General features: G+C 34.6%; 1 protein-coding gene across 1 annotated transcript; it reads right to left on the reverse strand.

Annotated features, from left to right (window-relative positions):
• Positions 1 to 6,913: 6,913 nt before the first annotated feature.
• On the reverse strand, positions 6,914 to 27,750 carry LOC121441546 (transmembrane protein 47-like). The gene is made up of 4 exons (XM_041642775.1): positions 27,321 to 27,750; positions 14,833 to 14,973; positions 9,147 to 9,207; positions 6,914 to 7,076 (listed from the first exon to the last, which is right to left on the reverse strand). The coding sequence occupies exons 1-4, from the start codon at positions 27,544 to 27,546 to the stop codon at positions 6,914 to 6,916; spliced, it is 591 nt and encodes a 196-aa protein (XP_041498709.1). The 5' UTR covers positions 27,547 to 27,750.
• Positions 27,751 to 27,944: the final 194 nt, after the last annotated feature.

Raw genomic sequence — 27,944 nt, forward strand, 5'->3', positions numbered from 1 at the left:
ATCTCTGAAGGGTACAGCAGCATGTGGTGCAAATATGGTTGACTGCCAAATCTTCTATTGTTCACAGAGAAATCAATATAGTAGGATCATAAGTCCCGAAAGTAATCAATGACATCAAAAATTTTGAATTCTGCTCCTTATATGTACACAGCCTTTCAGCATGCAGTTATGAGTAAATGACAATACCTGGAAGAGCCAATTTGTTGATAACTTTCCCTGTAGGTTATTTCCCACAACCCTTACTTTTGACTTCAACATTGTATTTTTGCAGATTGCAAACAATTTACAAAATGTTCAAATTCCAAAATGGATATAGTGAACTTATTCTAAGTACTTAAGTGTGTGGAATGTGTATATAAATATTCTTGTGAATCAAAACTTGGCTAGCTTTATCCGAAGTTTATTACATTTGTTTTCCTCATCTAAACATCATAAAAGTCAGTCTTTATTAAGTGAAGCTAAACAATGCTTTAGGTTTGAAGAGATGGGTAACTTAATTGTTTGTTGCATCATCTTAACTGATATATTTCTGGTTTAAAGAGGTCATGCAATCATTGGCAGTAGCTTACTAGAGTTTGAGTCATAATGCATTTTCCTAAAGCTGAAATGCCTCGCTAAATATGTCCTGATATTGACTTTCAGAGATGGCTAAGAAAATATTCCACATAAGCCTGACAAGTGAGGGAAAGTAACTTAAAGAATTCCACATTGTGAATGTTTACTAGAAAAATGTGTACAAAAGATAGAGGTTTATTCATTGAATTCCGAGCAGTAGATTTCTTCCAAAGTTCTTTATCATAAGGAAGCATTCAATCAGTAGATTTTTTCCAAAGTTCTTTATCATAAGGAAACATTTAAGAATACCTTGTTTTCATTTAGAGAATGTAACTGGAAACAACATATGAACTATTTCTCCATAAGGATTTCTACATCATGTCATATTTATGCCAGATAATGTTCCAATAGTCAAAAGAAGCTTGGAGTCAAATAAGAAACATATTTATAAAGACTATGTACTAAAACTTTTATAACAACTTGATTTCTTTTTTATATATTATATACCTCAAATCAATACAACCATAATAACTAAATAATATGTAAGAGCAATAATCACCTAGGCATTGATGACTGGAAAGCCTATTTTTTATGCTACAAGTTGGCAAATTACCCCAGAGTACAAGCAAAAAGGAGCTTACTCTACAAAAATGGTTTGCAAGCCTGCGTGGGAAATGTACTAGCCTTAGCTGTCTTTGAAGTTACCACGAAGTTATCAAAACCAGCAAGGATAATTCTTCTACTTCATTTAATCTTAACAATTAAGCTCCCATTCCTAACAGTCTTAAGACAAATGATCAGGTTTTAAACAATTTTTTAAAATTTTAATTCTGACCTATCTTTTTATTTAAAATTAAATAATTCTATGAATAATTGATATTTCTTATAATAAATTCAAAGCAATCTGAAAGTAAAAGAATGAACCAGCATCTTATCCATGAAATGTTTTACTTTTGCCTCTGTGTATAGTTGTGTCTCATAAATAGGGTAATACTAATTGATGCATTTTCATTCATCTAACACTCAAACACACACACACACACACACACACACACACACTCTCTCTCTCTCTCTTCATTAATGCTTGACATATGCAGATTGAAGTATTCCAGGTCTCCAGTGGTTTGATGACATGGTTTTCCAGTGCTTGTTCCCAGCTCCTTTTATAGCCATTCTATGAAGTCATTCAACTTGGAAATAATTCCCTGCCAAAACTGAGTTTCTCTGGTGAACCACTCAAAACAGCCTTAGTTTCACAAAGAAGGCTATTCTTTGTGTGTTGTTAATCTTGGCTTAGAAACACTACATATTATCCTTTCCACTTGAACAGTTCAGCTACTGTTCTCTTAACTAAACTTTGGAACCCTTGGACCTACTTCTGGAATATAAATGTGAGTCACCTAGTTTGTTACAATGAAAATAGATTTTTTTCCAAGTGTGTGTACATACTCTAATTTTAGATGGATGTGGGTGTAACTTACACTCTAGATTGGACACCGTCATTGCCTAGGGTTAAATTTACTCATAGTTAAACAATACTCAACTTGCTCACATTAGAAAATTGATATCATTTCATTATGCTGAGTTTGGATATTAAGTCTGTCATTTAAGTTTAGATTGCTACAAAAATGTCCCATAACTTGACACAGGATTTAAATCATTCAAATAAATGAAGCTCTCTGTGAAAATATGTCTAAGTCCCAAATTCTAATTTTATTTAAAGTTTCATTTTTTTTATCAGATGACATTGCATTTCTGAAACTATATTAACAGTAAGTCCTAACATGAAAATTTGATAATGTATTAAGGGACTTTTCAGGAAATGCAATTTTGCTATCATCTTATTTTCTAAACAAAAGGACTGAAACTATAGAAATAGAACATTGTTGAAATAATACAGGCTTGACAATTAAGCTAACTGCTCATGCTACATGACCATTATGAAAAAATAAATTAAAATTTCTTTCTTGTTTTATGTTTACAATAAAAACTCTGAAGTTAAAGGATTTTTCTTGTCACATCCGATGAATCTGTTTCCATGTCTGCAAATTCAGAGAAACTAGGTCATGCATAAATACTAGGCAAGACATGTTTATAAAGGTGATTTTCTCATGAGAATTTTCTATGAAATTGGTAAGTATTCATAATGAAAATGTAATACAGTAAACAACTGATGTTATTATCACTAAAAAGGAAAACCATTCAAACAGAAAAACTGAGAAAAAGATAAAATTTATTAAATATGTATATTTTAGTTTGTGATATTACACTTTACATTAGCTCTCTCAGCAGCAAAACTAAAATTCTTCAAATTTGATGATTCATGAGTCTTTAAAAGTAGTCTTTGTGACAAATACATTTATATTCCAACTGGCATTTTGAAGAAAGTTTGCTCAACTGAATGATTCTACTTTTATCTTCTGGTAAATTATCTGGTAAGCATACAATTGGATTTACCTAATGTCTAATTGAAATTGCTTGCTAAGCATACTATTCATACACGCAAAATGTTACTGGTAGATTCTTATCTTTAACTTTTTCATAAGATATGAAGAAGCTTATTTACCAATCCACACTGAATATAGAGCGTGCCTCTTTAGAAGAGGATTTCAAAAATACATTTTAATACAACCTGCAAACACTGCAACCTACACAAATCCTCACAAACTGTCTGTACATTTTAACAGAACAATTTTAAAACAAGAAGTCAATATTTCTTGATGTTATCACTGATTCTCCATCTGACTCACTTGGGGAAGACAGGAGGGATCATAGAGGAGAATTTATGTAAAAAAAAATTCAAAATATTTTTGAAGCTGCGAGTGTAACTTGGTGGTAGCATGCTTGCCTAGCATGTGTAGGGGCCTCAGGATCTATCCATAGCACAGGAAAAAAGGAAACACACATGCAAAGAACAGCAAAAATAAACACGCACACACACACACACACACCATCACATAAAAAAAAGTTTTAAAAAGCCCATTAGGAAGAGGTGGTGGGATATAATATAGGAAAATTAAATGTGAAGATACAGTCACAGAGATGTCCTTGTAAAAAATTGTCACCATGAAAACATTTGCTTTGTACAACAAAGACATGTCAATGATTTGAGAATAAAACTATAAGTGTGTCACATTATGGTAAGTTTTCTATATATTTTACAGTAGAAAATGAACTGAAGATATGCAATTTAGAAATTTTGTCTAAAGGGTTTACACAGAAGAAAAGACATAGAATGAAGCATTATCAGTGAATCCACTTTTATTTTTGTTTCTTTCACATAGATAATTTCAGGTCAACTACAAAAATCATGAAATGAAGAACTGATCATGGGACTGCACACACAAGAATCACTGGAATGAAATAACGGTTTCACAAGATGACTGTTAAGAAAAAAAAAACAGAATACCATAAATTCATATTTATGTAGTACTCATGTCAGATATTTAAAAATAATAAATACAGAATAGTAAGAGAGAAACTAATATCAGAAACAGAATGGGATACATTTTATTTCCTTTAAGACAGATGAAATTTCTAGGCACAGTTTTAGGCATTAAGGAGGACACAGAGGCATAGGTTAGTGTGCGCTGCTCTGTACAAAAATACAGTCTGAATAAATTACATTGCTAGCCATACAATTAGACAATCACTTACCAGTCAGTTCACTGCATGTTTAATAATATACAGGTACATGCTAATCCATATATAACACTTATATTTCAAACACATAAGTCTCTCTATATTTGTCTTTAAAATTTACATGTTTACCTTACAAAAAGCTAAATACTTGTGCAAGAAATCTGAATAACTAGCCCTGCTGAGTACTTTTATGATATCTCTCTATGTATATTAACTCTCTAAGATAAACCATGGGTTCATGATTAACAATTCTGCTTAAGAAAATACCAAACTAACCTAAAGCTACAAAGACATGAGGCTAGTATAGCTTAAATAGACACTTGTATTTATTCTGATAGACACAATACTGTTTTGGATGAGGAACAACAATTTTCTGCTAAGTTTTGTTAGCAATGTAAAAGTTCCAAATATTAGTGGTGGTAAAAATACGATATAGGGTTCATTACAATTACAGAAGGAATCTACTTCTCAATAGACTACAAATTTGTGTGCTTCAACCTGTAACATAGTCTGTCACCTTTTGGATTGTCAGGTGGACAGAGAATGACACTCTAGATATGATACTGGTCCACCTGCACACTGTAGCCTCCAACAAGCCTCATTGATGCCAGGACCACAGTACTGATCTTCCATAATTCAAGAATAAGTAGATCATCTCACAAGAGACTGTGAGCAGTAACTGAAATCCCTATCCAAATATCACATTCCTCATTCTGTTCTGACAATATGCAAAGAACTTTATAAGAGAGTCCACACCAGATTTTATGATTTTAAGAAAGCTATCTCAAAATATTCTACAATACTAATACTCTTCTGGAGATTTTCCATTCAGTTTCCTACAATTCTTGATAAAATTATATACTTTCATAAAGTTTTACCTGTAAGATAAATTTAATAACTTTTGTTTATCACTACTAAAACCAGAATGAGTTATGTATTCATAATTACTTTGTGATTCCAAAGAAAATTCACAATTGGTTTTGGCATTTCAGTAAAATCCTTTGGGGGCAGGGAAATGTTTTTGGCAACCATTCTTAAGCTGAAAGCAGAAGTCTGCTCTGTGAGGTAAAACAAATTATTAAATACTCTTGATATGGTCCTGCTCTGATTGGATTATATTTTAGCAAATAGGTACATTTTAAAGTTTTTTTTTCCCCAATGTTTCTTTCTTCAAGAGGGTCACATGAGAGCATACTTGTTTTAGTGTCTTCATTAACAAAAATAATCATTTATAACTTTAATATCAGAATTGTATATTTTATATAAAAATAGGTTTATACTTAAATTATCCAGATTTGTATAATAAACAAAATGAACAAAGTTTGCAGTAGGAAATTAATTGCAAACTTTCTCCTATTGTTAATATTTCCTTCCCTTGGAACAGTCAGTGAATGATTTCCCTAACATAAATTCATCATACTTGTGTGCACAAATCAGTTAGCTCATCAGTTAACTTCAGAGGACCAGGTGACAACCAAATAAATTCAACTCACCTACTGATACACTTAGACATTTATATAACTATCACTATTGCTTTCTTTCAAATGAAGACATTTAAAATACTTGCAAAAATAGCAGCCTTGTATTTTAATGAATTTTATACAAAGTGATCATCCTAATTCCTACTTTCTTTTGAACTGCAGTGCTTTATGAAACAATCATTAAATTTCAGATTAACAGCATTTCAATTTTGCTTCTTAGGCAATTATAACACTTTCCAGTGATTCAGTAGAGAACATAGAGCAAAGCTTTAAGGTATATGAACTTTTGAATGTTGATCTAAGCTTCTTAATGCACACAAAGTTAGTGTTCAAATGACTTCACTAGAGCAAGTATTGATTATATGCATGATAGGTATGTATGTGGAGGAATAATGAACAGCTTATTAACATTTATACTAATGGCGCACAGTCTAGAAAAATAAGCTTGTTACATATGCACAATTGTTTGCTGCAAATTTTGGTGAATAATTTAAAGGGTACAAAAGCAACTCATGTACATTTCTTTCTGATTGCCCCCGGGGAAAGCAGATACTCTCATTTTGCCTCATTTTAGAGGAGGCTGAGGCACAATTTCCTGTCTGCATAATTAAAAATGCATGTCTCCAAACTTTGGCCTCCTTACTGTGTAACTATAACTTGCCATTAAGAAGAACATGCTTAAACATAGAATTATCTGACTATCATATGATGCTCAAAACAGTTTTGCTTTTAAAATCTCACTCAAGCAAGTAACCAATAGCCAATGTAGTCACTGTGCATTATAAACAGGTGATAGGGGCTCCAACAGTAGACTCTTTGTCAGAACAAAGCAACTTTTAAATGTTGCTTATGCCAGATGCTCCCCTGCAGGCAATAAGAGACTATGGCAATTTTCCTTCCATCTAGCTTCTCACAATGGTTGCTGTCATACAAACCCTTCACTTGTCAAGAAAAATGGCATGAGCATATTGGTAGTTTGCAGCATGTGCCTACATCTAATCAGCTCTCTTAATTTGTGCAGTTCTCTAAAATGGATATAAAAGCTGGTTATGATGTTGACAGCCAAAAGGGAAAGGATATTAAGTCAACTGTGCAAACTGCTTAATGCCCCATGAGAGTTTTAGAAAATATTGTTTAAAAAGATGATGACATAAATCGTTTTTGTTGGTCAGTTTCTCTCTTTGTGGTGTGTGTGTGTGTGTGTGTGTGTGTGTGTGTGTGTGCTGAGACTTGGTTTAGTAGTAGTCTTCATAGTTTTTAGGGTTCAGGCAATAAAGGATGGCACCCCCAAATGAAAATATAGTTGCCCCCCAAGCCAGGCCATACCCCCAGTTGAACTCGTGGTAAACTTTCAAGCTCACAGTCTCAATAAACTTGATTGGGTAAAGAACCAGGCTGCTGAAAAAAGAAAAATCAAACAAAATTATGAAGTTATTTAAAGCAAATAAATCAGCATAGGCATATAAATATAAATTCAAAAGCTAATTTTTAATAAAATAAGTATAAAGACCAAAATTTAAAGCATTAATAATTGTAAATGTCATCTTTTAAAATATCAACAACATTTTCTTTTATTCTTTTATATTTATTTATTTACTTATTTTTTTTTGTTTAGCTACTCTGACAATACTGTAATAATTGTTCTGTTAATAACTGGTGAATTGTTATTAGCAATTAATGAAATTAGTAAAACATAATAATTCATGAATATACAAAGTACTGATACTTGCTTTGCAAACGCATGTACAATTATCACTAAAGACAGTCAGCGTCACTATTTATACTAAACTGCTTCATACAAAATCCATAAAGAGCTGGCAACAGTGGCATCAACGCAGACTTAAACCCTCACTATTTTTTATAGTTAAGGAACTGAAAAATTCAACATTTTTTAGTGATTATTCGTTGCAACAGAAATTTTAACTATACCTTTGTTCATAACCATCTGATTCAGCCCAATGTTCCAGGAAGAATCATTGTGATGTTTTTGCTTCTATTTATCTAATTAGAAACTATTTTCATTCAACCTTTCCCTCTCACCAAGTCTACACTTCTCATCTTTAAAAGAGACTGAAAAGTCATCTTTGTCAGGAAGCTGTAACTAATTATACCCCTTATACAAGATCTTACACATATTTTCATATATATTTCCCATTGGATTTAAAAAAAATTAAGTCAGTGAAGGAAAAAGGAATAATGATCCAGAAAAAACAAGGCCAAGAAGACTACTATAACAGAAACAAAACTTAAATATTAGTTTTTAGATAGCTCTTGGTTCTAACTCAGGAATGAAGGAGAATTGTGATGAGTCATGTTTATTAATATAAAACAAAACAATTAAACAGGAAGGGAAGGAAGGGGAAGGCTTATTTTAACTACCTAAAATTAAAGGGCCATATATCCTATGGGTATTATTATATGAAAGTCACTACACTGGATTACACAGGAGATGAAGTCACCCATTTAAAATTTATAACTTCCTTTTGGAATAACTACTACACAATTTCTATTTAATTTAAATTAAATTAATTTAATTAGAATGTATGGGGCTAAATTTGCCATATTCGCCTACCTTGAATGCTTTAACACTCAAGAAAGGTGATTTTTCCTTAAAATCTAGGTAGAGATATACATAAAATGGGCTTAAAATTAATTCAAACATTCATGCTCATTCAGCTATACACTGGCCACATCATAACGGCAGAGCTATAGTTACAAAAAAAAAAAAACACAATATCCTAATGATCAATGTATTTTTTTTCTGGACACTTGAAAAAAATAAAGATAGCCCTGACATATGAAACAATTTTATTAAAAGTGATTACTCTTTAGGTCCTATTAAAAATACTCTAAATTCCAGAATTTTAGCAACAAAAATATAAACAGTTAAACACAACATACTTTGTGTTGGTTGCATGATAGGTATTTGTGTGTGTGTGTGTGTGTGTGTGTGTGTGTGTGTGTGTGTATATTATGCATATAGTTTTGATTTTTTTTTTTTTTGGTTTTTGAGACAGAGTTTTGCAGAAGCGTTGGAGCCTGTCCTGGAACTAGCTCTTGTAGACCTAGACCAGGCTGGCCTCAAACTCACAGAGATTTTCCTGCCTCTGCCACCAGAGTGCTGGGATTAATGACATGTGCTACCACTGCCTAGCTAGTTTTGATATTTTCTTAACCTTAAAAAGAACAAAAGAATTTCAGACTTTGAAATCTACCCTCACTTATTCTCAGCATCCAGAAAGCGTCACATTACCAATATGATCAACTCTCCTTGCAAGTCTACATGGCAATCATCTAGCTTTGGCATAAAACTGATAAAGAATCATATGGTTCCTCAAAATCCTAAGTTTCTTTAATAATGATCAGGATAGAAAAGACTATTTGAATTAATATAGAATTGCGAATGTGGTAGCCTTGTAGCTCAATGCTAATCTGGGCTTGCATCTGCTTGCTATTCTTCCACCTTACTACTGAGGGTAGATGAAAAGGAGAGTCTCTTGACACTGGACACAGAAACTACACTTTCTTTCTGGTTTAAAGTTTTAGATAATAGTTAAACTTCTGCCAATAGCAGAATTATATAACTTTACTTCATGTATTTCTAACCACAGTGCAATAGCTATTAAAAAAAATGGTGGGCTCTTTGCATTAGTGAAAGAAAAGGAAATCTCTTATAAATGCCATAAAACTAATGAAAAAATGACTGCCACCCATGCACAAGAGCAAATTTTAGTTACTGAGCAAGGTTTTCTCCCCCTTTTAAAGGCTTATCCTCTTAGATTTCTATATTCTCATCACTAAATCATGACTGCAATATACAGGATATGATTAAAATAGAAAAATAAATTACAAAAATAAATCAATTTATCTGATAAATTAATCCATTCAATAAATATTTAAATGTATCTCAGTTATACAGTTTAAGGCATTATTGCTAACAACAGAAATAAAGCTGCTGTTCTCATGTATAGGCAGTCCATCAGTAAATGCATACCAAATAAAAATGTGGCATGACTATGATTGCAGTCAGCACTGGAGAGACTGAGGTAGGAGAATCATTTACTAGAGTCCAGACTGGGCTAGACAGCAATGTTATGCCACAAAGACCAACAAGTCATCAATAAACCAATCAATATACCTTGACTATAATAGCAAGTATTACTAAGATCCAAGAAGGTCCAAAAAAGAGATGGTAGCTCATTTTTAGATTCACAAAGGAATCAGATTCTTCTGGGAAGGTGATAAGAGCATAGATGTGAACCATGAATGGAGGTACAGGTCAACATAGCAGGAAGAAAAATGACCAAGGAACAGGCAGTGTTAAATTTCTGATGAGAAATGTGCCTATAGAATAAGGAAGATGCCAATGCTGTGGTCTTGGTTCAGCAAAGAGGGTAAAAATCAAACCAAATAAACAAACAACATCCAATACAAAATCATCATGCATCAGTTCCTGGTTAGGTCTCAACCCGGAAGACCACAGTTAAAGTTTTCAATTGCCTTCAAAGTGACAGTCAGCTGCTAATGAAGTTTGAGTAGAGAAATAATAACCAACTTGAATTAATTAAAAATAAACCAATCAGCCAGTTCCTAGAATAAGGTGTTAACCTAGGATGTTTTAAAGGTTCATTTCAATGTGTTTCATTCATCAAATTCTAAACCTCCAGGGTATAATGTAATGACATAATTTCCTGTTAGAGGGCAAGTTGGAATATGACTCCATTAAGAGTCCATTGGCAAACTCTCTTGAGCAAGCTTGCTTAGACTTCTTTTGTGTTGTAGCAAGAAGAAAAATTATCCTTCCAAATTGTGTTATTATTTCTGGAACCACCGATAAAATTGAATACAATAGAAATTTGTGAAAAAATATAAACCTACAATGGCAAATAAAGGTTGTTCTCCATTTATTACAATAACATAGTAAAAAAAATGCCTTCTTGCTTCACAAAAATTTCTGAAAGGCTGAGACAAAGTTTGCAGCATAAGATAATGACATCATGCTATACCGTACTACCAATCAATGGACTATAATATAAATATATGGGACATCGTGGTATTTTGTGCCCTTCATCAGATACTGTACTTGGAAAGTTGTGAAACATTTCAGAATTTGAAGAATATCTGGAATTTAATTCCTTTAAAAATTATCAATAAAAAATTTTGTGGCAGAGATACAAGAGGAACTTAAAGCTACTAATTTCTTTGTGTATTTTACTTTTGTGTTATCTTGTTGCTTAGATTTGAGATAAGGTCTCTCTATGTAGCAAGCATTAGTTGGTCTAGGACTCTATGGAGGCCAAATCTGTCTTGACTGTCTCCTCAGGAGAGAATGATCTTGAACTTCTGATCCACATACATTTGCCTCCAAAGTGCTGGGATTACAGACATGAAACATAGTATCAGGCTTCCAGCTTTAAACAAGTGTTTGCCAAATTAAAAAAAAAAATTCATGTGTGTCATGTAGTACAAGTAGTTTGTGGTCTTTATGACATTTCAAACTTCTGACTTCCCTTAAGTATTATTCCTGAAACTGCATTCAAAGGATAGAACCACCTGTAATACAGGTGATAAAAAAGTTCAAAATCAGGACTTATTCTGCTCTCCTATTTTGGATGTAATAGCTAACCTGTAAGATGAGTTGGAAATCTTAGTCTTTTAAGTCAGAATGATGCTCTCAATTGAAACCCTGGCTCTCCAATACAGTAGTTGGAAAATTGGATATTTTTTGCCAGTCATTTAAAGATTATTTCTTGAGTATCGATGAGTTCCAGGAATAGAATAGAATGTTTTTTTTCTTTTTTTTTTATTAAAAATTTCTGCCTCCTCCATGCCTCCCTTTTCCCTCCCCCTCCCCCACTCCCCATACTGCACTCCCTTCCCCTTCCTCTCCAGTCCAAAAAGCAGTCAGGGTTCCCTGCCCTGTGGGAAGTCCAAGGTCCTCCCCCCTCCTTCCAGGTCTAGGAAGCTGTGATCCAAACCGGCTAGGCTCCCACAAAGCCAGTACATGCAGTAGGATCAAAACCCAGTGCCATTGTCCTTGGCTTCTCAGCAGCCCTCATTGTCCACCATATTCAGAGAGTCCTTTTTTTTTTAAATTTATTTATTTATTAAAGATTTCCGTCTCTTCCCCGGCATTGGGTTTTTGGCCCTACTGCATGTACTGGCTTTGTGGGAGCCTAGGCAGTTTGGATGCTCACCTTACTAGAGAGTCCGGTTTTTTATAAGTTTAAGTGGTATATGTGTTTTCAATGCAGGTACTGCCCATCTCAGCAAAAGAAAAATGAAATTTTCTTTTGAGAAAACTCATTCTCTATATGAACAGACATTGACATTACTTGGTAACAAAAGGCTTGTTGATATTTGGATAGGAAACCATTTTGTTAAGAAAAATGATTACTATTTCACAAATGCCAATACAAACAAAAAAAAAAGAAATGCTATCAGATAAAGATTTGCATTTATAAAGTGAATGAAATAGACTGCAACAGGAAAGCCATTTGCTTCAATACATTTGGTTTAAATTATGTAGATTTTCTAAGTTTTTCTTTCTTTTTTTTAGAGCACACCTCATTTATTTATTTATTTATTTATTTATTTATTTAAGATTTCTGCCTCCTCCCCACCACCACCTCCAGGTTAATAATTGATTACTATGGGCAATGAACACTCTTTTCAAAAATCAACCGAATGTAATGATGTAATTCATTTCTGTGGTATTTTACAAATAAACAATATGTTTAGTCTTGTTTGTATGTATGAAAAGTCAACATTAAACTAATGGTTATTTCAAAGCAAGTTTCCATAATCAATGCCAAAAAGAAAAGAGCATAATTAAATCTGAGGACATGTACATTTTAAATTATAGCAGTGAGTATAATGTTCATTCTAGGCCTCAGTGCATGGAGTAAAACTATATGTATCTTGCTATAGGGTTTCCTTTCATTTTTTTTTTATCATTCATTACTATGTGATAGTTAAAGCCAAATTAAAAACTTTATTCTGGCCAAACCTATTACCAATATATGTTTTATAATCAGTACTTATTTTCATCAATGTATTTATGTTTGGAAAAATATGTTTTTAAGCAGAAAAAGGAAACTCTGAGTTGTTTTCAACAAACATCTAGATGGTGCCAGCAAGGGACTTCTTTACAGTTCACTTGCCATCATGCAGTGAATCAAAGGCTAAATGGAATATCTCTATGCCACTAATAAGAAATGTCTACTATTCTCAAAGTGGCTTGTAAGAATTCTAGTTTTAAAACTTCTCATATCATGGGGGTACAGCTTATCAAAAAGAATTAAACTAATTATTCATTGTTATGTTCTTAAATCTTAGCTTCAAAGACAAACTCACACTTCGGTTAAAGGGTCTACATTATTTTTTATTCTAAAACAGAGAAAATAAAAAAAAATGATAAACCAATGAACCAAGAAATAAGTTAGAAAATATGTATATCAAAGTTGTTTTTTATTGGTACTGTAGCATTCCAAATTTAGGCTTTCATTAGACATGGCATCAATAACATAATAATACTGTGGTATTATAAACATTTCCAAATATATTCTCTGGTAATGCTTTGTAGTCTGCTAAAATGTTTTGTGAAGATACTTTGACTAGTTTTTTAGCAATTTTTAATACAATATTTAGTCCATAAAAGACATCCCAGAAATAGCTAAATGGATGCGCGAGGAAGTCATGAATCAATGAACCACTTGCTTAAGATTCATTTTTTTCTAGTCCCAGGTATGCAGTCATTACTTGATCTTGGGTATGTCATTTAAGTAAATTAAACATATTTCTAGATTTCTGTTCAGCTTTGAATTTTCTTTTCTTCTCTCTCCCCTCTCTCTCTCTCTCTCTCTCTCTCTGTTTCTTTTTGGTCTGTTTGAGACAAGGTTTCTTGTGTAGCTCTGGTTGTACTGGACCTCGCTCTATAGACCAGACTGGCCTCAAACTCAGGTATTTGCCTACCTGAGTTTGGGATTAAAGGCTTGTGCCACCACTGCCTGATTTGGACTTTATGCCTACTTTCTGATCAATCTTGTTATAAAATGAACACAAGCAGCAGGGGGCAGTAGAACACTTTGGGTTTTGTAGTTTTAGATCACACTACCTTTTAAATCCTGAGAAATTTGATCTATTCCAATTTTAAACAGCTTTTAAAACTCCATCTAACAGCATAGATGGTTCTGTCAGTATCTTCATTATTGACAGTCACAGGGGCTTATTTTTTAGACATCAAATCAGATATGACTGACAGGGAAAATTGAAGATACCACAAGAATATTTCAGTTAAGAGTCAAAATGAGTAATATATTCAATGATATTCTTATAACTGAAAATCAAAACTCACATCATTTAATGAACTGGGCTTGTAACAGTCCACAAAGCCCACCCACAACACATTTTTTTAAAACACAGCTGTTGGTCTTTTGTTTACCATGTTTGATATTTCGATTTAAAATGCACTTCACAGAATAATAGCTGTCAAATTAATAGACATCCACTGCCCTCATATAATTAACTTCTTTGATGGTTCACATTAACTGACATGATTTTTCTATATTTTTCAAAACATGCATGCTTTTAAGAATACACTTTTTGAAACTTCCCTTTCCTTGTTTCATGAGACTATTTTAATATATTGCCATTGTCCTAAGATCACAAAGGAGGCTAGAGGTCAGGGTAGGGGGAGAATGGATGCTTAAAATAAAAACAAAGGACAAAAAAAAGCAGACTTGATAAATACATCTGCTACAATTTCTAAGGCAATAGCAGCCCTGTGGAGGGTTTTTTGGATTTGGGGTTTTTATTTTTGCAGTGGTGTGAATTGAACCTAAACTCTAGGTCCTAGAGCTTAAAGGCATGCTAAGCAAGCATTCTACTACTGAGCTATATATCCAGCCTAAGACGTTTTATTTATTCACGCTTTAGCCAGATGTTTAGAAGTTGCCACTGTTCTGTGAAATGCTTAACATGCTGAAAACTGATAATATGATAATCCTTCAGCCAATTTACCTTAAAATATAACAAATGCCTCTCAATTTTTTTTTTTTGTAAGTTGCAAACACATGCTGATGCACGAGAAGGGAGAATGGTAGAAAGGTTCATGAATCTTTAATGCTGGTTTGAATGTAATTAATCTATTTACCTGCTGCAAAAAGCATAACAGCAACAGGTCTGTAGAAACGCCTTCGAGATCCCACGCAGATCGAAATCAAGCCCACCAGGAATGCAATGAGAATGATGGCAGCACCGCCCAAGAGTAAAGCCAGAGTAGCAATCTGCCTATCTGGAAAGTAAAAACAAAAGCATTGAAATAAAGCTGCAGAGAATCAAAAGACCTCTGTTCAGTACCCTTCACTTTAATGCGGCTCAATGGAAGTGATTTTACTGCATGCTAAGCATCTTTGGGGTTTGAAATGTTTTGGAACAAAAATTAATATTAATGTTCTTATTCGGAAATGGTTCCTCTGCTAAGCTCAGCAGAGTTTTTAGGACAGAGTTTTGCCACACTTCTTACAGGCGCTCTACTAATGTTAAATGGAGCATCCCTCTCTATGACCTACTTATTTTCAATATTAAAATTTAAATTTTTATTGAACTATAAAGTTCAAAATCTTAACTAGGGAAAAATAAGGCTAAGTATATAACCATCACTCAGTTATACATTTTAGATATTTTCATCAGCAAGTAACTACCCCCTTACGCCTTTTCCACTCAATAACTATCCTACTACTTGGGCTATTGATGAGATCAAGCACCATAACCAATTTAGTTTGGTCTGTTCATGATATGAACTATTTTGTGTCTTTCTTTTAAGCCTGTGAAGATCATTTCATTATTATGTGTGATAATACAACACAATTTTTAATTTCCTTTGCATCTTAGAAAGCCTTCCTTAGCCTCATTAAAACTCCAAATTTTTGTTTGCCTTCCCTCACTAATAAAACTATCCTTTAGTTAATTTATATCAGGAAGTTTTGTTGGTGGATTATTTATTTCATTTCATGTATTTCTGACTGCTTTAGTAATCATCGCCAAAATGGTTTCTAAACTAAGGAATGTCAGGGAGTTAGACTAGACTCTAAATGATTGTTCAGCCCCTTTCTTCAATCAAGAACAAGTAAAGCCACACGGAATGCCTTGTATTCAGTAAAACCTAAACCTCATTGATGATAATTTGTCATTTCTTGTCAGGATGTAGCAATGGTATGAAAGAAAGACGTTTCATTTTCCAGGCAAGAAAAAAGGAAGAGGAATTTATTATAAACTACACATAGGTCAGGAAGCATCACATATGGGATAATACAGGATTAACATACTACAGTGGTGGTAATTTGAAGGAAATTTCCAGAATTATTCTGCACCTCAGTTTACTGTTTGCACAGGAAATGCAAAGAAATTTTAATCTATTGTTAAACTGCAATGCAATCTACTCAAAGTCCAAAATCTATGATAGTTTGATGATTTCCTCTGAAATTATCTGTCTAAAAAGCTTCTTGTGCTGAAGATAAAGGGCTGGTAGAGAAACCTTAAGATGTTCCTTTTGTATTTATACTTGAACACCCTTTTCTACATCCTTGCCTCCAAATAATTTCTTCATGTTTCACTGGCTTTCAACTAGAAACTGCACAGCAATCAGAAAACAAATACACAAAACAGATCCACAACATCTTAAAATATAAACATGAAAGAAACATCACAAGAAAGTAGAGAGCGTTTTTAATGCATCTATTTGTAACAAAGCCATATAACTTCAAACAAAAAGTGTTATCTGGCTTTCAACTAAAAGTTAAAAGGATAGCCATATTATGGCATTTTTATTCCCTAACAGCATGTAGCTTTGAATTAAAAAGACAAAACAATGCTTGTACTTGGAAACCTCTAGAGTACTTTGAAAAAGTTTATGCATAGTATATTATTTGACACTGGAAACATTAACTTGAAATTTCTTAATTAAAAAATATCAGTATAACTACACTAAAGCAATTAATAGAAAAAGAACAAAAGAGTAAAATTCATCTGTGCATTTACAAATCAGTGAAACATCTAGCATTTAAGCAGCTTTACTTAAATAATTTTAGTTGGAATGCTACTTTTAAAAAACAATTATTATTTTAAAAGAAGTCTTAGTTTTCTTTGAATAAAGGTACAACTAATTAGTCACCTCCTTTAAAAATATCAATACAAAGCTAGAATAGATTGATTTTCATGATACGCTATTCCATGCAACCAAATAAGCATAAAACAGCAGTTTTCTCTATTTTTACTTTCAACCTAAAACAAGACAATTAATAATCTTAGCCAATATTGCCTACCTTTAATATCCTCAAATAACCAAGTCATACATTTACTTGTATTTTATAAAGACAGACTGAGAAAAAAAAACTCAGCAAATTTTCTGGAAAAAAAAGTGAATACATAATACATATTGTCATATTTGTACCAATTTAACTATGATATCGTATGGACAGAGCCATAGACAGTAAGTAAATGAACAAATGCTGATAATAATATTTAACAAAAATGATTTTGGTGGGATAATCATACAGCTCAGCAAGTAAAGTCACATACTACCAGGCCTGAGGAACTGAGTTCAATGCCTGGAACACATCTGGTGGAAAAGTACAACTGACTCCACAAGCACACTGACTACAAAAATGTGTGTGCACACATACACACAAAATTAAAAACATTAAATCTAAAAAAAGGAGGGGATAGGCTGGTGTTCACCCTGTCCTAGACAATGTTCTATCCCATTTTCAAATATTAAGCATTTTTTTCTAGGCAAAGGCTAATCAAACAACTGAAATCACATAATAAGGTCAATGGGATAAATGTGGAATTCCAAGTGATACTCATCTAAATTTGCAAAAAAAAAAAAAAAAACAAAGCAAATCCTAATTTCACGTAAAGGTGCATTTTCTCAAACACTGATATTCTCTTTCATATACAACATAAAAATTCAGTAGTAGAAATGGGAAAATAAGTTATTAAAAGGAATTAGAAATTAAGGAAGGAATATCTTACAAGACAGGAAATGCATTAAAAGCAGATGAACAGAAGCAGGTATGGGTTTTCTACTAAATGTCCTATATTTATTTTTAGTGCTGGCTATACGGCTAATGAAAAATATCTCTCTATACTCAAAATCAACAAGGAGAGTGAACACAGTTTTTCTGTGATATTGTCACTCTTCTTCCCCTTGATAGGCAACCAGAGTTATTCGTCAAACAGAAAAAACTGTTTTATTTTCCAAGAGAGACTAGAAACAATTCATGACTCTCACTGTCCTGGCCACAAGCTGGGGTTTGAAATTGAATACCAAGACTGTATTCCTAATAGCAAATGCCAAGTTTAAATTTAGTTTTTGTATATCCACATGGAAAGATTCATTCAGGTTGGTTGTCCAGGACCTAAACTTTACATTACTGCCCAGTTAATACTCAATTTACAAACTAAAACAGTGCTTAGGAATAAGAAATATAATCAAGGAGGTTCAGTATGCTTTTCAGGGGTATGTTTAGGCCTTTGTAGCTAAGAACAGGGCTTCTGCTCAGTGTCTCTACATAGAAGAGATTTAAGACTTAGGGCAACATGGCTAATAGGTGATCTTTAAGTCATGGACAAATTGTTAACATTTCCCTTTCCTCTTACTAAACAACACTATGAAATGGAGAATTTTTTTTCAAAAAGTAATTAAGATATATATCTCATTACATTACCAGGCTTGTGTTTATAACATTTATTTTTCAGTCAGTCTAAAAATTGGATTTATCACAAATGTATAAAAAAACCCTGAGCAATTTCTGAGTAATACACTAAAATGTGATTAAAATATTTATTGCTACCTTAGTGCTGTTTTAGTTAAAGTTTATATTCCATAAAAATGTGCTACCCCACATTCAATGTGTGTAAGGCATATTAAAATATAACATTTGTTATTTTCGGGCATTTTATTTTTTTTACACAAAAATGTCATGTGTGTTATGCTTTCACTATCAGTTAATCTTTATATTAATCTTCACTCTTTGGTTTAATTGCCTCATGCTACTGAGTAAGATGCAGTACAAAAATTTGAGATTATTTTGTTTTATTTTAAACATTCTGTAAATGATGATGTGATACTGAAGTGGAACAGTGAACATAAAAACCAGTCCTGTTGAAAATCAATGGCCTATGGCACATGAACAAAAGTGACAAAGGAATGTACTAGAGCTCTGGAGCTGAACTTAGGGAAGTCACAGCCTAAGATGACTATGTACTTTTCCTAACAGAATCAAAAGTAAAAGTAAACAAACAAAAATGTACATGAACAAAGTATTTCCTTCCACAGTTACAGGAAAAAAAAAAAAACAGGAAGGCCCTGTATTATAGCACTAACTTCAATACTAACATACAGGTCAGGAACTAAATTTGAGTCCTCTTTCAAGGTATTTTTACTCACCAGCATGAGTCTCCACTCTCTATAAATATGTTAGTATTCTATAGAATTGTGCTGACATATTTTTAACAATGTAATATGTGAGACTGGCCAAAAGTTGCCAGTACATTATGAAAATTCTATAGCCTATGTTACAATTGCCTAGCTGGAAAACTGTTTTCTCCTAGGGAAATTCATAGTCAAAATTCATTAATGATTTCCAGGAAAGAAAAATCTTAATGAGGATATATTGTCTACTTTGAGTCAAAGTCAGAGCCTTAAAAACAGCAGTGTCTAAAGCTTTCCTCCTCAACTGGTCTCCAAACCTATGCTGAGACTTGTTCTATTATGCACAAATCTTTGAACCCAAAATTGTTACTTCATTCAAAAAATTCGATCCCATAAAAGCAATAAAATGTGTTTTTATTTTAAAATTCAAATTTCATTATTTGGATTAGTAGTATTTCTCTAAATGTATTATATGTTTTATATTAAAGTTATGCATTAATGTACTAATGGATTATTCTTCCTTTTCTATAATTCTCATTAGAAATTAAAATATACATTTTTACAAGCTTGTATGATCACAATCAAATTTGTCTGGCAGCCACTTGTATTTTCATCTTTAATCCCCCCTAGAAGAAATTTTATTAACTAAAATGAAACCCATAACTTATGTGAAAGTAACTCATATCACCTAAAAAGGTGATTTTTACCTCACTCCCTATAAATTTTCTCCAGATTTTCCATGATCTACCTAAATAATATGAGCACATTAACTCAGTCTTATCAAACAGCAACTAGTTCTGGCTAATTTTATTTAATCATGTTGATAACTTGGAAAACTACCTCATTATTGTAAATTCCTTTCTATCATTAGGAATTAATATTACCAAGGTGATATATTTAAAGGAAAAATTCTCCACGGAACGTGAATTACTGATGTTCAATCACAACAATTTTGTTCAAACACTTGCCACTTTCTTCTAGTTTTAGAAAAATGACGCCCCCTTTTTAAACAAAGGAATCTCTTGGCTCTTTCACATAGTTGTGAATTAGAAAACTTAGTGGAAATGTAATTTAAAATCTAAGTACTATAACATATGGTGTTTCCTCTCAAATAAAACTGTTATATACAGTGCTTAGCAACGATCCTTGGTATTAAAGATTGTTTTAGCACTTACACAGAAAGCCAACATCATACCAAATGACTGCTATGTCTTCTTGTGCTATATGAGGAAACTTTCACTTGCATTTGATAATGCCAGTAGTTATCAAGCATTGTTACTTCTCAATAATAACTACTAATGTTTATTTGTACAAAGATGTGTTGGGTTTGATTAACTGAAGGCTGTTTCTTTTCTGTTCTTAAAAAAAAATAAAATTAAATAGCCAAAATTGTGATCAAAATACCTGGGTTTATTTGAGAAAAGAAGAAAGCTGAAAACCCACAAGCGGGAGTTGAAATGGGTGGCCATCTCTCTAATAAAACTGAAAGAGTAGAAGGAAGATCTTCAAATAGCCACCCACATTAAATAACGTCCTAGTAAATATGAGAGAATAACACAGGTGTGCTAATCCCTCGGACAGCTCTTTCCTTCTTCCACTCCTCTAGGGAAAGAGAACTACTGCTTCATTTTCAGGATGCTGTAAACTTATTCCATTGTCTTAAATCATATCACTTATTTCTTCCCTTCCTTTATTCTCCCTACCTAGCACAGGACCGAGCACACAGACTTACCGTATAAATTTAGATCAAGATCAAATGTACTTCTTGTTAGTGAATCACTGTCAATGAAGTAAAGTAGCTGCGGCTTTGTGAGAAGGTTAACAAAATGGAAGTCACTTTTATCTCTCCGCAACATGGTAGTTTAGGAATAGACTCCAAGTTTCATTCATAATAGACTACGGCAATGCTTTGGTGCATATTGGTTTAGAAGTCTTAAACATAACATTAAAAAAATCTCTTATTAAAATTTGAATTTTAGGTTCAGTGCCTATTTTCATACAAATAATATGGAATTTGGGAGATTTAATCTTCTATTTTTTTACATCATATTTTTCTAACAAAAGAAACACCTTAAACAAACAAAGCAAAGTTTGTGGCATTATACTGAAACAACTCCTTAAATTATTACCTTAAACTTTACAACAGTTAAGAGAGAGAGAAAGAGCTAAAGAGAGAGAGAAAACCTAAAATGTTTTCCTGGTTCTTTTGAGAAACTGCAAATATCCTTCATTCTTGTACATGCATGTATTTTATAAATAAGGGTTTGTGTGGCAAATATTCAAATAGAACAGAAAATTGGGGATTTACTAGTTTTCCCATTCCCATATAAATTTAAGAGCAAAAGAGTATTCTTTTCTAACTTCAAGAGATCTAATAATTTGAAAAGAGTGATAGATTTATCTGTCAGTGCCTTTGACATGACATATTTAAACCATAATGAATTTCAATCTTGGTTATGTGAACTCTCTATGTGTCTATCTATCTACCCACTCATATTTGTAAATATCTTCTTATGCTCATTTCTTCCCACGAAGAATAATTTATAATTTTTTTTATAAGTGACCAATCATTAAAGCCATGTATTTGCTAAATGGAGTATTTATCACAGCTAGGAATTATTTACATATTGATTAGAAAAATCAAGTACAAAAGCTACTTTGTGAGGTTCTCTTTGTTCTTCAGAGGCAATAAAGATTTTATATATGTGCAGCTAGACTGTACCAGATGGGATGTTTCATTGAGAGGTGTAATCCAACTCTGTTCTTAAATCTGAGCTGGCCATGTCACTCTGCGTAACCAATAGAATGTAATATGAGAGCTGTAAGATGTCCTAGCTAGTTCACAGAGAAGATAGCTCTCTTCAAATTCTTATTCAGTTGTAACTATTCTAAATATCTTGAGACACTATGCTAAAAGGACTACCTACAAATACACTGGGCAGTGTTTCGGCCAAGAAAAGCCTTCTGATCATTCCCACTGAAGTGCCAAACCTTTGAGTAAATGCATTTAGAAAAGGATCATACTGTCCCAATATTCCAGTCCCTTACCACGAAAGTCATACTCAGCTATGACCACAATTATCTGGAGGAGTGACGTTAGGCTCATTGTGTACTATCTGCATTTCTGGCCTTCAGTGTTCCATAGCATAAATTTTTGGTGTTGTTAGATTCCAGTAATTAATAAATTGAGCAAATGTTCATCGCTATCACAAACCTGGTAAACTTATAAAGGCCATAGTACTCTCAATAACATTGCATACTCATATTGTGACACTGGGAACAAGAAAGGTAGGTATCCAGGCTTTAACAGTCCTAAAAAAATATTACTTACTGAGATAAAAGTTCTCCAACCTACAGTTGGCTTTACTAAGTGCTAAATAACATAACAATATTTAAATCTGATATGAAAACAATTACTTCTTTATCCAATGCAAGATCTTTCACTACTTAAAAAGAATAATTCCTTCTACTGAAAAATTTCACTTTGAGTTTGCTTTTCTAAAGATATAATATGAAAGAAAACAATGTTTCATTATTTAATCTTCATTATATGCATCTCACAAGGTTAAGTATATTTTATGTACTTGCATAATTGGTGAGTGGACAAGTTCAGGTCAGCAGGAAGCTAAAGTTTCATGTAGTCTTTGTAACAGTATTTTGTCCTACCACAAGATTATGGTATAACTTAGCATAGTTCATACAAAAGCTTATTTTGGAGACTTAATTTGAAATATCTACAAACATTTTCATTAATAGATCATATAATACTGGTTGTATCTTAGGTCTCTAAACTGTATTATTAATAAACAGGAATAAACAAAATCCTAAAGTGTATTTATTGTCAAGGGGTACGCTATTTTGTTTCAGAAATGTTTTTGTTTTATTAGTTATGTTGTGTTTTTTTTTCTGCTTTACAATGCAGGCCTTTTATGAAAACACTACTTTTAACACTCTTATCAAAACCCTTTGCTGCTAAAAGACTCCACTAAGGAAATCCCTGGGGATGTTAATATCTCTATGAATATGAGGAAAAGAAGAATTTCATCTGACCACAAATTAAGATATCCTTTGGAAAATTTGAAATTCAAGAAGACATTAAAAGGAAGAAGTCATCATTCAGATCTTGGTTTAATGCAGCCTGGGTTTTCTTTGGTTTATTAGTTAAAATAAAAGTTGGGTGCTAACTAGTACTGGCACCATTCCATCTATTAGTGCATTTGTCCTGGTGGTGTTCTTTTAAAAGAAGCTGGAAGAGAGTACACTTTTAGTGACTACACAGGTAGCTATCTGTAAACATGTTAAGCTTTCTCTAGGAATACCTAAACCTTTCTGGACCACATCCCATTGTGATGTCCAGGTCCTGATGAAATTCCATTTCCAATTTAAGTTGTAGTCTCAAAATATGCACAGGTGACATGGATCTGAACTCGGAATCCATGTCACTGTTAGATTTTCGAAGAATTGAAGGTGTTCAGGCAGTTCCATTTATCTTAAACTTCACCAAAGATAGCTTTTCTTATAAATTCCTTTTAAAAGAAAATTTTATAGTAGAGCAAAAAACAAGGGCTATATGTACACACTCTTAAACGAACCTTCTGTCAACTGAAAATAATATTCACCTGTTTTAGCATAGAGTGCCCTGCTATTTCAAAACTACCAATGACTCATGTTACAAATGCAGCTATTCTTAGGGCGGTGCACCAATGATGTTAATAATGTTCCTTGAAAAGGGTACTATTTAATCATGTGTTTTGCTGATAAAAAAAAATAGACGAACATACCCTTGGTACAGTTCCAAATTACTGTCTGTTAAAATGTTTATTAGGCACCTATATGCCCTCTCTTTTTGCTGAGTGAAAATTCAGACAGTAAAAAGCCATTTGCTTCACAGGAAATAGCTACAAATTAATTGCTTTAAAAAGAAGCATAAAATCATACTAAAATTAGAAAGCTTTGTAATGCGGAGTTTAGGGAACCTGTGTTCTTTAGTCTCTTGCAATTGCTATGGTTGTGAAACTCTAACTACTATATTCTTGGGGGGAGGGGGGAATTGCCAAACTAAACAGGAAACAGTGGTTCAAACATTATGAACACTTTGAATAACACTGAAAATTTATTAAAAGACTATACAGAAACTACTTGGGAAAAGAATTCTATAGACTGAAGTCTTGTGATTACTGCATATTCCAAAGTTCCCCAACCCTACTACCTATGACAACTAATTCGCAGTTTTCTCCTTTGTCTTCCTAGAAAAATTACAAGTAAAGATGAATGCCAGTACTCCCCCCCACATCTCGAATTGAGGCTCCAGAGGAAAGCATTCTGGCTGAGTGACAACCAGATTACTGGTTCATACAAGAACTGCTGACGCAACCTTCAATATACCAGGACACAAGAGGAATGGCTCTGCTCTGGCTTAAAAGCATAAAACTGGTTAGAAACAACAAACAAAGCATATTTGGTAACAAAATTGAATGCAATTTTAGAATAACAACTTAGGGGAAAGTTTCAGTAGAAACTGTACCTAAGTAGGAAATGCTGTCCTCAGAAGAAAAACATTCCTGAAATTTTCTTTCTTGAAATAAAACTTTGCCTCTTCAAGGCAGCTTTAATTCAAATTAAGACAAAGACTTTGAATTAAGCCCCGATGATCCTGGGGAAGAACTTTCAGTAAAACTATCCTTGGTTGTTTTCCCCAAAGTATTTCTAGAGAGAATGAAGTGGATCCCTTAACATATTCTGACAGACATTTTCCTTCTATCTTTCTGCTACTAGGCACAGCAAACAGACTGAATAAGCAGCCTGGCTTTGGAACAGGCAAGAACAACATTCCTGGGCCAATCCTAGCGTCCCGATTTGTCTCAAAGCCCTGGTACACAGAAGTTTAAAGACCATGTAACATCTTTAAGAGCACATTTTCTAAGAAGGAACAGCAATTTTCTGTATTTCAGCCTCTTCCCTTCACAACTTTTCTACTACAACACAGTCAAGAACTTGTTCCACATAACTTCTAACAAAACCATCTCTGCTTGTAAACTATCTTGTTATTTTTAAGGGGACACAAGACTGTTTTTTAAAAGCAAAATGAAGCTAAAGCGGATTTCAGAAACCCAAATTGAAAGGCATGAAGACAGAATAAAAGAGGGGGCGGGCGGGGCAGGGGGGGATCAGAAAGTGTCCCTGCCTTTGATATTCCCTTTTCACAGTGCTATGGAGACCATATTTGCATTAAGCTTATGCCTCCTTATTTCTTTGTCCAGCTTAAGTCTTTTCTTTCTTTCTTTTCTCTTCTCTTCTCTTTCTTTCTTTCTTTCTTTTCTTTTCTTTTCTTTTATTTTCTCTTTCTTGTCCAGCTACAGATTTCTTTGTAGCTGAAATCAATGGGTATGAAGGCAATTAAGGAAAGATTAGCAAACAAACTGGAGCTGCTTTCACTCCATTCTCCACATTCCAGGCCAAGAGAAAAGGATAACAGCCTGAAGAGCAAATGGGAGCTGAAGCTGGTTTCTCCAACCTATCTGAAAAGTCTTTGTGCAGTCAGAGGGCTATTATTTCAGGAGACAGAGAGAAGGGGGCAAAAGATTCACGTTGCTAAGGAGACTTGCTGAAGCTGGCATTCCTACATAAATTTCCATTTCTATTGAAGGTGGAAAAGAAAAAATATTTTTTCCAAAGTTTATTTGCATCCCCTGGTTACCAAAGAAAGGCCTTTTACCGATTTATTTCATCTTTAGTTGTAAACAACTAATCCCGAAAGAATTAAAAGACCTAAGTGTTGACCTCCTGCTGCCAGCCAGGCCCCTTTACTATGAATCAATCAACAAAGAAACCCTTCAATAAGAATTCTGAGGTAACTGCAAAAAAAAAAAAAAGCCTTTGTAACACAAAATTAAATTTCTGCAAGGAATTTAACCAAGTGAACTAATCTCTCTTATAACAAAAAACGAAAGACAAAGAAAGTCGGCGGGGGGGGGTGGCTTTTGTGCTATTTTAACTTCATTGGAACTTGGAAACGTTTTCAGTAAAGCTGTATAAATAATCTCAGAGAAAATATGAAACTGTCAAAAATAAATTTAATGAGTTTCTCTGGTCAGCGTGTGTGTGTGTGTGTGTGTGTGTGTGTGTGTGTGTGTGTGTGTGTGAGCGCGCGCGCGTGCACACGCGCATGCGTGAGCGCGCACACCAGCATAGGAAAGCATCAGCAGAACCTTCCTTTATACACCCTCCTTAATCTCTGCACACACCAGCAGCTGAAGAATCAGAATTCGAGATGGCATAGTTTGCAGTAAGAAACTGGAAGTTAGCAAATTCCTACTGAGAGTAACTGGGATGCTGGGAGCGGGGCGTGGGGGGGGGCACAACAAAATTGGAGGATCATGAAGGGAAAGAAGCCATAAAGTTCCTTTCGAGTTAGTAGCCGCAAGGTCTACAGACTACTCTACCTCTCTTCCCATCTTCGTGCAATTTTCACCGCTTGCTGAATAAAGCACAACTTTTCAGGCAACTGCAACTGGCTCATGGAGAAAGGGACAGAAAGAGAGGGGAGGTTCTTACTGTGGGAGTGAAAGAAGGGAAACTCAAAAGCAACAACGATATCACCAAAAAAGGAGACAAAATTCATCAGTCTCTCCAGACTGTCGGTATCATTCCCCAAAATTTAAAGGAAGGGGAGGGGGTAAAAAAAAGTGAAAATTCATTCAGAAAAAAAAAAAAACAGATAAAGTGAAACAGAACAGAGAGAAATGTGGGCCGAGAGGAAAACTTAGGCAAATTGCTCTTAGACAGAGGATTGGGAAAGGAGGGGAACAGAGTGGAGAAACCAAACATCTTGAATTTGGGGCGTTTTGTCTGTTTCTTTTTTAACGGGGGTGTGGAAGGCGTCGCATCTTTTTTCACAGCCACATGGTTCTCGCCTTCAATGATAACAATTGCCCAAAATAGCATACGTGTTACTCCAAAGCCGGAGAGACTGGCAAAGAAAAAGGAGAGGGCGTGGGAGGTCTTCTGAGTGTTGGCGACCCGGACTCCTTCGGATGAGGGGAACATGCAGGGGCTTCCTGGGGCCCGAGGGTCTTAGTGTAGGGGAGGGGAGAGAAGGGAAAGGGGAGTACAGAAGGGGAGGGAAAGGGAGGGGAGGGGTGGACTAGAGAGGTGGAGGCAACAGAAGAGCCCTGGGCAGCAGGGGCGCGGCGCGGGGGCCTCACTGCTGCCGAGCGTGGACTCGCAGTGCCAGATGTCCTGGTTGGCGGGATTCCGGCAGGACTCCCATAGGGACAGGTAGTACTGGTGGTCCGCCGTGACCCAGGCTGGGCTCAGTACAGCTCCCAGGTCCAGACACAGCGCCAGAAAGATGCACACGAGCCCGACCAGCTTGAGCGGGGTCAGCACCGACACGCGCAACTCTTCCATGCCGCTGCCCGCCGAAGCCATACCCTGGCGCCGCTGCCGCTCTCCCCGGTGCAGTCTAGGACACCAGGAGGGTCCAAAGAGCCCGAAGCAGGAACTCTGGACCAGAGAGACGCTGGTACACTGGCGCTGGGGACTCGACCCTCGGGACTCTGTTCCACACTCCGAGAAGCCTGTGGGACTGAGTGGGGAAGGCTGAACCAAAGGAAGTCGTTAGCAGCCGCAACAACGGCAACTGCACAGTGGACCTTCACGCAGCGCTCTGCCTGTGCCCGCGCCCGCGCCTGCTCCTCCCAGGCGTGGCCAGACTGGCTCCGCCTCAGCCCCGCCCCAGGCTGCAAGAGGCTGCGCCTAGCAAGGGAGGCGGCGGGTCTGCAGAGTGGAATGGCTCTGGTTTCTGGCGTCTGGAGTCCCGCCCTTCT

Source organism: Microtus oregoni, unplaced genomic scaffold (genome assembly GCF_018167655.1).
Source record: "Microtus oregoni isolate MIOR12 unplaced genomic scaffold, Mior012 000079F_000, whole genome shotgun sequence".
NCBI lineage: Eukaryota > Metazoa > Chordata > Mammalia > Rodentia > Cricetidae > Microtus > Microtus oregoni.